Source organism: Cladophialophora psammophila (assembly GCF_000585535.1).
Source record: "Cladophialophora psammophila CBS 110553 chromosome Unknown aczJe-supercont1.6, whole genome shotgun sequence".
NCBI lineage: Eukaryota > Fungi > Ascomycota > Eurotiomycetes > Chaetothyriales > Herpotrichiellaceae > Cladophialophora > Cladophialophora psammophila.
The window spans coordinates 1577216-1592614 of NW_006912927.1; the positions used below are offsets into that span (position 1 = coordinate 1577216).

General features: G+C 51.2%; 6 protein-coding genes across 6 annotated transcripts; 3 read left to right on the top strand and 3 right to left on the bottom strand.

The window, feature by feature from the left end:
- Nucleotides 1-591: 591 nt before the first annotated feature.
- On the bottom strand, nucleotides 592-3726 carry A1O5_04902 (uncharacterized protein; the record flags this gene model as incomplete). Its single annotated transcript, XM_007745506.1, has 4 exons — nucleotides 592-1726; nucleotides 1777-2025; nucleotides 2087-2472; nucleotides 2530-3726. 4 exons carry the CDS (start codon nucleotides 3724-3726, stop codon nucleotides 592-594), a joined length of 2967 nt encoding a protein of 988 aa, XP_007743696.1.
- Nucleotides 3727-5593: 1867 nt separating this feature from the next.
- A1O5_04903 (uncharacterized protein) lies at nucleotides 5594-6634 on the top strand (the record flags this gene model as incomplete). The annotated part of the gene is made up of 3 exons (XM_007745507.1): nucleotides 5594-5791; nucleotides 5854-6324; nucleotides 6386-6634. 3 exons carry the CDS (start codon nucleotides 5594-5596, stop codon nucleotides 6632-6634), a joined length of 918 nt encoding a protein of 305 aa, XP_007743697.1.
- A 114-nt stretch (nucleotides 6635-6748) lies between these two features.
- A1O5_04904 (uncharacterized protein) lies at nucleotides 6749-7987 on the bottom strand (the record flags this gene model as incomplete). Its single annotated transcript, XM_007745508.1, has 4 exons — nucleotides 6749-7192; nucleotides 7258-7342; nucleotides 7402-7660; nucleotides 7714-7987. The coding sequence occupies 4 exons, from the start codon at nucleotides 7985-7987 to the stop codon at nucleotides 6749-6751; spliced, it is 1062 nt and encodes a 353-aa protein (XP_007743698.1).
- A 597-nt stretch (nucleotides 7988-8584) lies between these two features.
- Nucleotides 8585-10522, top strand: A1O5_04905 (uncharacterized protein; the record flags this gene model as incomplete). Its single annotated transcript, XM_007745509.1, has 1 exon — nucleotides 8585-10522. One exon carries the CDS (start codon nucleotides 8585-8587, stop codon nucleotides 10520-10522), a length of 1938 nt encoding a protein of 645 aa, XP_007743699.1.
- A 741-nt stretch (nucleotides 10523-11263) lies between these two features.
- On the top strand, nucleotides 11264-13322 carry A1O5_04906 (phospholipase C; the record flags this gene model as incomplete). The annotated part of the gene is made up of 4 exons (XM_007745510.1): nucleotides 11264-11392; nucleotides 11444-11526; nucleotides 11575-11746; nucleotides 11844-13322. 4 exons carry the CDS (start codon nucleotides 11264-11266, stop codon nucleotides 13320-13322), a joined length of 1863 nt encoding a protein of 620 aa, XP_007743700.1.
- A 1547-nt stretch (nucleotides 13323-14869) lies between these two features.
- On the bottom strand, nucleotides 14870-15097 carry A1O5_04907 (uncharacterized protein; the record flags this gene model as incomplete). The annotated part of the gene is made up of 1 exon (XM_007745511.1): nucleotides 14870-15097. One exon carries the CDS (start codon nucleotides 15095-15097, stop codon nucleotides 14870-14872), a length of 228 nt encoding a protein of 75 aa, XP_007743701.1.
- Between the last annotated feature and the right edge of the window lie 302 nt (nucleotides 15098-15399).

Below are 15399 nucleotides of genomic sequence, written 5' to 3' on the forward strand. Positions count from 1 at the left end.
TAAGTCCTTCACCAAGGCATCCATACCAAGCAAACCGGGATGGACGTGCCGACGCAATCTCGCGAAGGCTATTTAGATTGACAGAAGATTCTTAAGCTGATGGGATAATCGTGGGACTTGTTCCGTGCTGGGATAGATTTCGCTGGGGGCTAGTATGTCTTGAAAAGAGGACTCAGCCTCACCGGGCACGAAGGATTTCGCTCCACAGAACGGATCACCATTAACTTTGGCGGGACGGCCTTGTTTCGAACCGCACAAGATCTCCCAACACTTCAATGATGGAACTGTCCTCGTAAGTGGCCTCTCAACTCTCGGCCGCTTTCGTCTCACCTAAAATTCCAGGAATTTGTATTCAAGCCCATACTGTTTGAATTTTGTACACTCAGATGAATAGCAGGTTGATGAGCCAGCCAGATCGCACAAACCAAGTCTAAGCGGCTCCCTTCCAATCGATAAGCAACGTGCCTGGTACCCTTCCCTTCACGAACAAGCAGGAGGTCTAATCACAAGACATACAGTCCGGTGAATTGATGTCCTCGTAAGGTAGAGAGAGTGCGAAGTGTGTGAAAAGGGTTCGCAAAGCGGTAGGCATCAAGTCAGGTCAATGACCTCTATAGGCCCCCGTTTCGTCCGCACAGATTTGCGTGCAGCTTGTGCATCTGTCTTCGCCATCTTGGAGACCTCCTCTCCGTCTGAATCGGCTGGAGCAGCTCTCTTCGAGCCAGCGGCAGGAGGGCGATTGAAGTTAGCTGCATGTAACGGTTGTCTCTCCAGGGCCACAAGCTTCGCTGCTTCGACAGCGAGGATCGGTGCGCGCATAGTCTCTTCAACATAAAGATGAAAGCAAGGGACACGCGCAAGCTTCGCGATCATCTCCTTCGCCTCTGCTTTCCTTTGCTTCCAGTTGTCGTGCACGGTCTCAGCTTTGCTCTTTTTCTTGGTAATCTGCAAGACATTGGGATTCGAGTTTCGGAGAGTCGTCACAGTGTAGTTTTTACCTGCGTTGTCCGTGTAATAGGTATGCACGTGATGACGCCGAGCTTTGCCCATGGGAAATTGGCCAACTCTACGAGCGGGATCGGCGAGGAAGTCATTGACCCAAGAACAATCAGAGCAGGTAGGACGGCAGCCACCCTTTGGCTGAGACCAGTGGAAGTTGGTGCTGGGCTCGGTGCCAACCCTGCCAAGGATAAAGTGTAGAAGCATGGCAGTCACGAGCTTCTTATCCTCTTCGGAGGCTTCATTGCTGTCTCGATCTAGCGTCATATGCTCGACCTGCTGCTCGAGGACCAATTGCACGAACGGCAGTAGCGCATGGTCACAAGTGTCGCGGTCAGCGGTGGTAAGGGTCGTGCGCAGACGGCCTTTCGTCTCTGCTTCAGTGAGTACGCCAAGAGAAATCGTACGTTCGAGCAAGATTGCAAGGTCATGTCCATTAAGAAGATGATCCGCAGGCGATGTGGGTAATGTTGCTTGAGGTGGGTCTTGGTAGATGCTTCGAACCGCATTGGTGCTAGGTGCAGGAGTCTTTGGGAGTGGCTCGAACGCAAATGTTTCCCAGATGTCAGCATATACTCTCTTGCTAATAAGCACACGCGCCTCGAGAGATAGCTTAGAAGACGCAGAATCCCTTTCTTTGGCTCCTATTCTGTCAATCTCCCTCGAAAGGCTGTTGGCGAAAGTGATTTTCCAGAAAGTGCCGCACATCAGCAAAGTTGGTAGTACACTTGTAGTTGTTAGTAAGCTGAACTGAATTGCGGATCACTGAATACTTACTTCTCCTCAATATCCTTCCCCTCCCATATTGTGATGATATCGGCGAGACTTATGGCATCAGCTTTTGACATCTTCAAAGCACCCATGGCGTCCTTGGCAAATTGAATCAGAATCTGCTTCGACCAGGCTTTGAATTCGGCGGTATCCGCAATTTCGGGCGTCGAAGTAGATTGGATGCCATCAACCAGTGACATCAAGGCACTATGCCTCTCGTTCAGTGTCTTTGACAGACATATGGCGTACTTCACCCTGGACTTTGGTCAACGCTGGCCAAAGATGATATGGCTATGGAGACGCCTGCTTCTCGTACCTTTCCTTGACAGACTCAGGCTGGACAGCGCGGGCCATTGTCTGACCAAGCAACCGAAATACATCAGGAGTGACGGGCGTGAAAGCCTCTTTGACTATCTTGTCGTACAGATCCAGTCTCTCCCACTGCAACGCAGTTGCAAGAACTTCGTTAGTGAGTGCGGTCCTATGCTTCTTCTCTTCAGGTGATTCCATCAACCAGCCGAAGCGGTATTTATCCATATTTGCAACCACGACGTCACAAAGGTCCCTCAGGTCGCGTTGGACAGCCTCATCAGTTTCGGAGTCTTGACGTAATTGCCGAATCCAAGAACTCACATGCTCGAATCGTTTGTCGCATTGATACAAGAAATCGATCTTCTTGATTGGTGGAACAATCACGACAACCTGCGCGCCGTTAGCACCAAAGTGAAAAGCTTGCAATCGTTAGACAAATATACCTACCGTATCACGATACCAGAAAGTGGCGGTACAGCCTTCATTACCAGTATATCCTGAATGCTCCTCGGCATCCGGTTCCTCTTCATCGTAAGGTTCAGAACCGATAATCATCTCCTCTTTGACATTGACTCCGAACCTTGACCTCTGATCGTCGATCCGTGTACCGTCCAAATCAACCACATACGTCAAAGAGATGTCTCGAGAGATCTCTGATTCGTCCTCCCACTCATCCGACTTTATAATTTCCTTCTCCATACTCGCAAGATAGACTCCAAAGCCGAGGTCGTCCGTTACTTGCTTCAAGAACTGCAATTGGCCGAGATCTGCTCCCTTCAGCAGGTCCGCGCGAAGACTGGCTTGGGTGTACTGATGCTCCAATCGATATATCAGGAAATTTGGAAACTTAGAGTTAGGTTCCTGTAACCCATCTTCGTACTTCGTCAACGCTGAAACCAGGTCTTCTTTGTAGTCGGAAGGCGTGTGAGACATGTCTAGTCGGTCATCGTCCACACGTAGGCGAATGAGATTGTAGGTCAGGACAAGACGGTACCCAGATACAACATGCTTCACCTCATGAAGCACGTCGGCGTTCCAAGCCGCGTACGAAATGTCAAATTCTGCGTTAAGCGCAGTCTGGATCGATTTCGTCTCGCCGTTGAAGGTCGCAATGAGCTCACCACCCTCGTGGGGGGACGGAAGGCAAATCACCAGCGTCCCGAACATCCCAGGAGTCTTTTCGCTGTCCTTATGAGGCTTGAAAAAGGCACCCTCCTCGTACAAGAGCATCTTGTACAGCTGTGCCGATACGTTCTTCACATCGCATTCAATGAAGAGCTCGCTATGAACCTCGTCGACCACGTCGCTAACTATTTGATCCCATTTGGAGTTACAAATGGCGAACTGAGAGGGGTCGAGTTGCCAGGATTTCCGCACCAACGTGTCAACAATCGTTTCTGAGCCCTTGCCGAACGGGCTTTGCGTGGACTTTGAGATGATGGCTTCGGCGCCATCTTTTGAAAGGGGCAGACGAATGGGACCATGGTCAATCAAGTAGAGCCCTGGATCTTGAGCGTCTTCGGCGACACCGCAGCAAGCGAACGAGTTTGGTCGGTGGATTTCCGAAAGAACGTCGTATATTTCATCTTTGGCTTCGTCTAGTAAATCCAGGTTGCCCAGTTCCTCCGCCACACGCCTGGCCATGGAAGACGGGAACATTCTATCGAGGGTCGCAGACATCCCTGAGCTCAGGGCCCTGCAGCAGTCAGCAAGCCCCAATTGCCACTCTAAATCAACCTGCTATGGACACATCAACCAACAATTAAAGAGTACGAAGTAGAAGTCCAGCAGCGACTACCTCGTACGAGGTACAAGGCTTAGACGCGTTCACTGCTGTCGCCCCCCTGATCCTGCTTTAGCACGTCCCACTATCTCCCAGACTGACGCACCAAGGCTGTTGTGGAATAGTGTGGAGTAAGGTAATTTATCTTTGGGAGGATGGTTAGCCGACTACGTTGCAGCATCTATACCTGGGTAGCTCCGAGCTGCTCCGAGCGAGTCCGAGGCACTTTGCGCGGCGAGCCGGCTTGCCTCAGAAGAATCGTTGCCCAGCGCTGCCCCAGTTTCTCCACGAACCCTCTTTTTCTTTTCCAGTAACAAGTACTTACTCTACTCCATACTCTGAAAAATCAGTTATGATTGCACATCTCCTCCTACATCACGAAGCGACGCAAAAAATTGTCGCATGCTGATCTCAAACTAGAATACAAGAGAAGATGTAGATGGGGAGTCGTGCCAACACACTCTCACACACGTTCACACACAAGCCCGTGGTACAGTCCCGTCCGTGCGTAGCTCCATCTGGAAGTACCCAGCTACAAAAAGTCCTTATTGTGTCGTCCGGATGGCAAAGTCATACCCAGTACTGCAAAGGCTCCTTCGTCCTTTTCCGCGCCCGGCAATACGAAAACACCGACTGAGCTACCGCCAGTGCCTGGGAGGTAGAAGTTCGCACCGAATGAATTTTTTCTCAGACAGTGAATTAGCTCTTGAAGATTGATTCTCCCGAAGGACACTTTGTTAGTCTTTCACAACATGACGTTATTCCACTCCCAGGATTCTTAGAAAGTGGATGGGAGCAGTCAACCGTGATTTCCAGACACCCAAACCCTTGGTGGCCTTGCAAATATGACAAAGCCACTCGGCCGTATCTGACACTGGGATGGGTCGCCGGCGAACTAACTGGTGTTCATACATCATTTGAACTTCGGAGCTTCCGATCTAACAATGGTCTGATATCGGAGGTTAAATCAAATGTTGATCCTGGTAATTTTAAAACACAGCCCTATTCTAACCATAGCAAATGGAAGCAGCTTCTGCACACTGTATTCCATGGCCAGAAGAAGACAGGCATCAGAACTCATTTGTCACAAATATTGCCCCTCGCACTCACTTCGTCCGGTATATGTACGGGAAATCCAACTGTGGGTCATACGCAGGTTTGCGCGAAGAATATATTGCAAGGGACTCTCCTGACGCTGTCATCCAGCTGTAAAGAAGGAAGTTCACATCCACGGTTATGGTAGGCGCTCAAGACATATTGAGGACAAATCGGCTTCGGAAACAAGCACGGGGTTGCGCTGACACAGATATTAATATACATTGTCATCTTCGAGCTCGGAACAATCCCCATTCGGTTCCCTATACCCCGTGTATACTCGTATTACTCACGCTGACACTCGTTAGGTGCTGATTACCTAGGTATTTCAACCCCAGAATGGGACTCGGAATATTCCGTTGCCCCCCTCAATGTCAATGTTGCCCCCCAAAGGGACGGTCCAAACGGGCAACGGCATACTTCCGCATTGAGATTCTAATCTTCACGAATAAGACGTATCTGTCATCCGGCATTCTCTATTTCGCCATCGCTTGTTTGCGCTTTATTCTACTGCGGATGATGAAAAATGTCATATAAAGAGAGGTACGGCGCGTGTGCTTGTTGCTTATTCCTGTGCTTCGGCTTGTGCTTGTGCTACGGTTCCGAATTTGGCGAGAACGAAAGCTCGCGATGATGGCGCCCCCAAATGCTTCACCAGACGATCTGACTATCGAGAACCTGACGCCCCATGTCATCAAACTCGGGTCGAACATCACCGACGAGCGGCTGAAGTTCGTGTTTGCAAAGCTGATACAGTACTCGCACGACTTTGTCCAGGACACGAAACTGACCACTGCCGAATGGGAAGCGGCATGGCAATACCTCACAGAGGTCTGGACCCGCTTACTCCGTGTTCTAGTCTGCTCGGCTCAGTATCGACTGAGTTTTCATAGGTTGGCCAATTTTGCACCCCGGACCGGCAGGAGATGATCCTCCTCTCCGATGTCCTGGGTATATCCGCACTGGTCGACGCAATCAACAATCCAACTGCTCCGCGGGCCACAGAGTCGTCGGTTCTCGGACCTTTCCACAATGAAGCCCACGAATTCGAGAATGGGCAATCAATCGCGTCAAAGGGAGCTATTGGGGAGCCAATGCTCATCCGCGGAACTGTCTCTGACACCGATGGAAATCCCCTGTTGGGAGTCTCAGTGGATGTGTGGGAGACGAATGGAAACGGCTTTTACGATATGCAAGACCCCGAAAAGGACGAACCGGATTGTCGGGGTATCTTTCACACGGATGCAACAGGCAGGTTTGCGCTGGTCGGCGTTAGGGCGGTCGATTATCCAATTCCGTACGATGGACCAGTGGGAGTTCTGCTGCGACTGCTGAACAGATCGAATGTGCGGCCGGCTCATGTGGTACGTCTTTCACTTCTCCCCGAGAATGCATATTGTGCTGAAACCACTTGTAACGCGAAAGCATTTCGTGCTTCAGCACCCGGACTGTGTACGACTTACCACGGCATTGTACTCTAATGACAGCAAAAATGTAGCGCTGGACCCGGTCTTTGGGGTCAAAAAGAGTTTGATCAAGCAGTTTGGATGGTCGGAAGATGCCGAGCTGGCGAAGAAGTTCGGGATAGAGATGCTCGAGAGGGTCGACGCTCAGGGTAACAAAACGGTCGGGTTCTGGACATTGGAGCATGATTTCGTTTTGGTGAGGAAATAGGTACTTTGATAACCGCTATCAGTTCATGGGAAAGGGAGCGCATTTCATGGATCCATGGGGTGGAAAGAGCCAAGCGAGATGACACAAGTTTCAGAATCTTGGACAAGATGACCGTCAAGGCCATTCTGTCTCCTCCATGAGATAAACGAGCTTCTCACCACTGACCTTCCCGTCTCTCATTTGCTGCATTCCTTCGCGGACACCAAGGAGACCGCCAGGCTCCACATGTTGCGGATGCGGTTTCCACTGTCCTTTATGCCAGAGCCTTTCAGCGACTCGAGTGAAGTAGGAGCCAAAGGCGAAATGGTCTGGTTGTGCCTGATAGAGTTCTCCTTCATAGATGAATGGCTCTCCAGAAAGGCTGTAGCCAAGGAAGGATTCTGACCGGACGTTTGGATGGGGGCAGTCGATTCCCAAGACATTGCAATACACTCCTCCGGCGTATCCGAATGCTTCGGCACAGATTCGTGCTGTAGCTTCCGTGGCGACTGTATCGAACACCGTCTTTAACTTGCCATTGGTGGCTGCATTGATCTGTCCACCGACATTGGGAACATGCTGGAGACGACAAATCTTGTCAGTGTGCTGTGTCGCACGAGGAAAACTATGGCGGTTAGACTCACGTAGTCATAGGCCTGACTGGCGCCCAAGGCCTTCACCATCTCACAATGCTTTGGGGAGCAGGTAGTTATGACAGTCAGACCCGAGCTTGAAAACTCGAATAAGTACCAACACCAGAGGTATATTTCGATTAGGAAGTCACTCACAGCCGTGCGAACTGAATTGCAAGTGTCCCAGTTGCCGTGCTTCCTCCATAAATGAGAATCGTTTCGGCGCCGATGTCACTGCTTTCATCTGGAGGAGGAAGCTCCAGGATTTTGTAAAGTCCGAAGCCCACGGTCCCAACACCAACACCGACGGTACATGCCGCTTCATAGCTCACCCCTTCCGGAATGTGCATTTGAAGATACCCCTTCACGGCGATGTACTTTGCGAAAGCTCCATTTTCCAGATTGAAGTCATTGGCTGTAGAACAGGAAGAATCACACGAAATTTCATCGTATAGGTCGTGTACGTACCTCCGTGGCCAAATCCAGCCACACGATCGCCCTTTTTGAACCTGTCTTTCACGTCCTTTCCCACTTCTTCAACGACCCCAGAATAGTCACATCCTACAATTGTTCCGGGCTTTCCAACAGCGTCCAGACTTGTCCAGTCAGTGGGGTTCAGCGCGATGGCTATCGTTCGAACCAAGATATAGTCGACTTCCAACTTTGGGACAGGGATGGGCTTCAGAACCGCACGACCAGTTTCTTCCCTGACTAGACCAAAGTTCTGCCTCGACAGAGGCATGATTCACAGGAGGTAGCCTTCCAATCCTGCTCTCAGGTGTGTGGTTGAGAGTCGAATGGCCCTCGACCGGGGAGATATCGATCATTCGTACCATTGCGTGAAGACGCATCTGAACCTTTATCCATGAATTTGCATCTGTGAGTCAAGGCACCATCTCGTCTAGAGCAAGAGAAACCTTGCTTAGATTATCTCACCTGTAGCTGCCATAAAGGGCAACATTTTGAAGGGAAGAATTAAAAAATCCGGAAAAGTTGGGCGTGGTGATTAGCGAGGCTGGCCCGGATCCGAGCCTTGTGAGCCTTGCGGCGGAGATGAACGGGCGTTGGCGAAGATTTCGCTTTGGTGGAACTTCGTCCGGGTTCCTCCATCGCCCTCCACAAATCTCAAACAACTTGAGTGAAAGCTCCGGGACGAATGAATGAGCTGGGAGCTGATCCTACAGCGCCACGACCCCAACCCTTTTCTTGGGAGCCTCGCTATTCATCCCGGCCATAACGCCCAACCCGCATTCTCCAACCATGATACCACGCCCATAATGCTGACGCACCTGACCTCAGGTTCTGCGTATTTCAACCACATTCTTTTGATCTCAACAGCATGGAAAGGACAAACTCCAGGAGACGCAAAGCTGGAGTTCCCAAGATAGACGACTCTCACAATGCGATTCCTTCAACACCACCTCCATTAGCGAGGACAGCCAGGGACCAATTTACGGCACCCATCGAGGCGCCGTCCTGGCACTTCAAGACGGCTGGATACTTCTCTGGCATGTTGATGTTTCTTCTTCTGTCGACACTGCTTCTCAGTCAATTTGGTAGTGACTCATCGCTGCTTCGAGCCATCAAAAATACACTTTGGAGATCCGACCTACAGAATCAAGAACAGCCCGTTGGAGACATCGCTGTAAAGCTCCATCCTGACGCCCATGTCGGACGCCCGCCAACAACATTGACCTTCAATTGGGAAATCACCAAGGGGTTTCGATATCCAGACGGCGTTCGCAAAGAGGTGTACCTCATCAATGGTCAATTTCCAGGAGAGACGATCGAAGCTCGCTCGGGCGATCGGATTGTTGTTAATGTCACCAACCTTCTGATTGGGGAGGGCCTCGCCATACATTGGCATGGATTAAGGATGAAAGGTGCGAACGATATGGACGGCGCCGTCGGCTTGACCCAGGACCCGATCCCGAGAGGTCAAAGCTACTTGTACAATTTCACCATTGGGCAGGAAGAATCCGGCACGTTCTGGTATCATGGTCACGAAAAGACACAGCGAGATGATGGTCTGTATGGCGGTCTCGTTGTCCATCGACCGCTACATCAGCTCAACGAGAAAGAGACATATCATTATGACGAGGAAATTCTGCTGCTGATAGGTGACTGGTACCATCGGCCAAGCACTGAAGTACTCCGTTGGTACATGAACTCTAGATCCTTTGGGAATGAGCCAGTACCAGACTCATTGGTCGTCAACGGCAAGGGCGACTTTTCCTGCGATATGGCGGTTCCTGCAAGACCTGTCGACTGCATCCCGTCAAATGAAAGAACGGATCTCCCATTATTACGTGTTGAAAGTGGCACGCGCTACCGTCTACGCTTGGTCAATACAGGCTCCTTGACTGGTTTCTCAATCAAGATGAACAATGGCAGCTTGTCGCCTTTCCAGGTCGACGCTGGTCATGAAATCACAAAGATCGGAGCTCAAGGCGTCGGCATTGTCTACCCTGGAGAGCGCATGGATGCAATACTGCAGACCGGTGTATCCGACACTCAATGTCATCTCGAAATCGAGATGGACGATGAGAATTTCAAGTACCCAAATCCGGCCCTCAATCCCCTACAGACCTTCCCTGTCAAAATAGGAACAAATTCTGCCTACGAGAGACAAGTGCGTCAACCGGAGCTTAAGTACTATAACCTCCAAGCAGCCTTGCCAAACTCCAGCTCCCCAATTGCATGGTCAGATGCGCCGTTGAAGTTTGTCCTCTATACGACGACACTGAAGCTGGCAAGACATCATAATATCCCCATGGGATTCATCAACCATACCAGTTGGTCACCCCAGTCGCCTCCGTTGATATCTCTGGCTCGAGAACAGTATGACCAGAACCAGCTTTCGCCTCACATTCCATTTGCCAAGGACGGCGACGCCATTGCTGGTGATGCCGGTGGTTGGGTTGAGGTTGTCATTAACAATCTTGACGATGGCGGCCATCCATTCCATCTTCACGGTCACTCATTCTATGTTGTGTCTGTGTTCCCACCTCCTATCCCCTGGAGCAGTGAGAAGCCGCCGTTTACAGCAGGTGGCTCTGCCATGTACAACTACGATCCGTTCGCTAGTCCACCATCAGAGTCCCCAGCAGGTCCCTACAATTTAGTGAACCCTGTTATGAAGGACACGGTCTTCATTCCACAAAGAGGCTACGTTGTAATTAGGTTCAGAGCCGATAACAAGGGTACCTGGATGATGCATTGTCACGTTGGATGGCACTTGGGAAGTGGAATGGCTATGAGTTGGGAAGTTAGCTGATGTGTTCGCTGCTTAGCTCTCTTGTTGTTGTTTTGGACTACCCGGAGGGTCTTGAGAGGCATTTTTTAACCATATCGGCATCAGTCACCAAGTCGAACTCAATCCTTTCGCTCCACCCAAGCCAAAACATCCTTGACAGTGTACCGGTACATACCCAACGGCTGCCAGTTTGGCAAGGACGCGTTTGCCGGATGTACCTGCCAATTGGTTGCTGTCCCAAAGGATTCAAATCGGCATCCCTTTGCTGCAAAGCAGCCGGAAGAAGCTCCTTGCGTGGATGTCCGCCTAGTTGGGCAAGCGAATAATGCTCGGCGGCGCCACAACGTGTTTGCAAACCTGGCAATCTAGACACCGGCGACACTGCAAATCCTGCCCGAGAGCAGATCCTGGGTTCGGCGACTTGTTTCTATCGTCACATCGTGCACTTGTCAACTCAATTCGGCTGCTACTTAAGGTGGCCTCGGTATGAAGTCCGCAGCCTGGTCTTTGATCCATATCGTACCGCAAGCGGCAGTTGAGACCACCACGTGCACGAGGGGGACGTGCAAGCTTCCCAGTTCAGTCCCCTTGATAGGCTATTACAGTTTCGATCGTGGATAAACCAAAAGATGTATTGGACGAGCTAACCCTCACTGAGGACGATAGGAGAATGAACGCTATATAGCATCTCCTCCCCGACATCGCTGAGCGGTCTGGTGATGGACGGGCTCGAGTGTTCCATCAGCGATTAAAACAGCCACCATGCGATCGTCCTCCAGCTTGTATTCTGTGCTTGCCGCTGGCTTCCTGGCAAGCGGCGCGTTCGCAGATTCTCTGGCAAGCATCAATCATGTTGTTCTATTCATGCAGGAGAATCGAGCCTTCGATCATGTACGGAAAAAAATGCACAGATTGACAAGAGTTGTGCTAATACTACAGCAGTACTTTGGAACCATGGCTGGTGTTCGAGGCTTCTCCGATCCCAACGTCCAGATCAACCCCGATGGCAAGTCTGTGTTCTATCAGTAAGTAAATTGGTGTCTGTGGCGATGGCCTTTATCTGAGAGGTCTAGGAAATTGAACAAAACCCTGTCCACAAAGTCTGACGACCTACTCCCGTTCTACTTGAACGCATTGGGTGGCCACTGGTTAAACGCTACCCAATGCATGGACGCAGGATCCAATGGGTATGAGGAAAACCACTTAGCCTACAATTTCGGTCTCAACGATCATTGGGCCCTCAATGTGAGTTTCATATCCTGAGACTGCGGCTGGACAATACCTCCGTTCATCTGCTCCCGTTATTGGCTCCTCCTACTGACCCATATCTCCTTAACACTAGAACACGCCGTGGAGCTGGGGCTACTACAAAAAGAGTGATCTTCCTGTTCAATTTGCCCTCGCTGAAGGATGGACGATTGGTGACATGTACCAAGAAAGCGTGATAGCCTCAACCAACCCGAATCGTGTGACCTGGATCAGTGGATCCATTGCGGTTCCCGGATCGCCGCAGACGGCCAACGAAGGCGGTGTGTACATCGACAACAATGAAGTGCCCGGTTGTGAAGCACCGGGACTGAACTGCTATCCGCTGTCTTGGACCACCACACCCGAGATTTACCAGAAAGCTGGTGTCACCTGGCAAGTCTATCAAGATCTCGATAATTTCGATGACAATCCTCTTGCTTGGTTTAAACAATACCAAAATGCGAAGAACGGCACTGTTCTCCACAAGCGCGGAATGTCCTATATTGGTCTGGATGCTTTCTACGAACAGGCTGCGAATGGCACTCTGCCAATGATTTCCTACATTATTGGTCCCACTGAACTCTCGGAGCACCCGCCTTATTCTCCTCACGACGGTGCATGGCTCCAACAGCAAGTGGTCAACGCCGTGACACAGGGTAAGAACTGGAACAGCACCGCTTTGATCATCAGCTACGATGAGACTGGCGGCTGGGGCGACCACGTTCTTCCTTACCATGCACCCAACGGAACAGCGGGCGAATGGTTCGAAGACCCGTACGATATGTTCGGCTACACTTTTTCAGGGCCTGGCTTCCGTCTTCCCTTCTATATCATCTCACCGTGGACGCGCGGTGGTAACGTCTTCACTGAGAAATGTGACCACAACTCCCAGATCATGTTCCTGGAAAAATGGCTGGCTGCCAAGGGCTATAACAACGTAGTAACAAACCAAATGCCCGCCTGGCGTCGGGCCCATATGTCCGACTTGACGGCGGCATTCGATTTCACCACCCCGAACACGTCGATCCCCACGATCCCCCTTGCAAAGGTGCCGCACAAGGATAGTAAGGGAGTTTGGGACGGTTCATCCTACTGCGAGTCGCAGTATGCCGTCCAGCGACCCCCTGTGCCTTACGGCAACCAAACCGAAGAAACCTCTCTGGTATCTGAAATGGGGTTCAAATCAGTGCGCGGTTATCTGACAGAGGGCCGGTATCTAACCTTCGAGTCGTCGGGCTACGCACTTTCCAACCCAGGCGGCCAAGCCACGCAATTCACTGCGACAAAAGCGACAGCGTCTCATTCCACTCTAGCTCAACGCTGGGTAATCCACGAGACAGCCACGGATAGCAGGCTATACACCATCAGCAGCGCAGTGGATGGACGGTACATGGGCGCGAACATGGAGTTGGTGAACAAGACCATGGCTGTGGTGCACAGTATCCCTTACCTTGGCGGTGGACGCGGATACAACTTGGTGGACAGCCACGGGGAGCACCTGACGATTGACGCCATGGGCAAGCTAGCGGTGGGCTCATCTCGGGCGTCCTTCTCAATTTACAGCGTCACTTAGCCAGCTAGAAGCAAAGGTCCAGTAAACACGGTGTGGTGCAGGTTCTAGCGGAAGAATTAGCTAAACTGGTGTCAAAAGTCATCCGGAATCCTCTGAGCCAGCAAGGGTACGCGCAATGCAAAATCAAGCGAGAATATGGAGCAGAGTGAAAGTCAATGCTTTGGGGACTGGCGAAGATCTGAGGCCTTGTGGGGCCCTGTGAGGCTCAGCGACCAACTCCACGCGGAGTATTGGCCGTTGCTTTCGCGAACAAATCCTTCTTCCCAGCCACCTACCATTTCATTGCGCCTTTCCCTCGCCACCCTGACAAACTGTGAAGCCAGTACGCTGGCTCAAGCACCCTCGCCGCTCAAAGCCGCACGAGGGCGAATGGAATCTCACTAGCCTCACGTATTTATGTGTTGTAGTTTAGAGCCTGACTCACTATCCCGCCCATGGTTTTGGGTCTCCAAGTTGCAGCACCAACTAGGTAATTAACTAGGAAAGGGCGAGAGGCATCTAATATTCTGAATTCCGAGTTTGTCAGTCTGGTAAATTTCTCGGGGGGAACGTTAAAAACGCAGGTAGAGGACTATAATTAAGCAATCGGCTGGCTGCTCCCGAAAGCTTGTCCTGATGCTTGAGTACTCCTCTCACACCAGGTTTATCCACCACAAGAAAAGAACGCGACGCAGGAAGGGACAGCATCGACATCCCCTTCCTCGATTTCCCAAGGGTTGCCTGCTACCGAGTTCAGGTCGAGTGCGATGGCATGTTACTATCTACCATAGATTGGCCACTAGATATGCAACTGCGAAGGTAATGCCCGCGGTTCGTAACAACCTGGTGGAGCCTGCAATGGCAATATTGGCCTCGGATGTTGGCTGGCTAGTGGCCAGGACTGTCTGGCTCGCTGGATTGCTCTGAGGACTCTGCGCAGTGGTTGTACTTGCTATGGTCTGCGAGGACGGCGGCGCTGGTGTTGGTGCTGCAGATGGCGATGCTGAAGCACCGCCCATAAAACCAGCTGCGGCGGGTGCAGTCGCCGCGGTGATCAGCTGGCCATTGCTGTACGTCGTCTGTTGTACGAGATCAGTCCCATGATTCACCCTCCTGTTCAAAAAAGCCGACTCACGCCGCATATTGAAAACAAAGCTATATCGGTCAACACCGCACTGCGTTCGAAACAGCTGACCGAAACATCGTACAAGCACACCGAGGCAAGTGAAAGAAGGTCACTTGAACAGGCACAGCTCAAGAATGAAGATGCTGTGGCTGAGGGGTCAAGGTCAAAGCATGCTGACTCTGCCGCCGACCATATGGCGCAGGACGTGGTATAGTATGAACAAAATCCATTTGTATCCGGAACTGGAACTGTTGTGGTTGGGTTGCTAAGGACAGGAGTGGTCGGCGTGAAGGTGATATAATCATCGCACCAGTCATGCCAGTTACTCAGCAAAGTACTAGCATAGTAGTCGAATTGGTCGTTGAGGTAGCAGAGATGGAATTCGCTTTCGCAACTGCGTGGCTTCCTTAGTCCACCTTCTCAGTCAAGAATGAACGTCCACCTACTCCACGATCTTGTTGAGAATAGCCTGCTTACAGAAACACTTCTCAATAGTGGCTGTCGCTTTTGGGTCGGTGAAGCATGAGCTTTCTGTAGCTGCAAGTTCGTCGCACGCTGTCAATGATGTAATACCAGCCTGCGTTTGACAGCCGTACAGGCCGACGCCCTGACCTCGGACAATAGCAATAGTGGAGGCGACAATGATTGTGGTGGCGTGGATGAAAGTCATGGTAAGATGCTTTGCTTCAAAGAGCAACTTATCAGGTGCCGTGCAGTTTTTGAGGAAGCAGCAAGGCTCGGGAAAAGGGATCTCTGAGAGGGGCACCTGGGTTCTTGTGCTCAGGAAGTACCGCCAAAAAGCAGCTCCTGCAACAATGCATCTCGCGATCGACCGCTGACCAGTTTTTTGGGAGGGACTGCTATTCGCCACCAGAGACTTCCGTTCATGGAGAGAAATAATCATGCTGCAGGTTGCCGACTTAGGAAGTCTGCCTAGTAGACAAGCACGAGGCGAGCACGAGGCGAACGTCC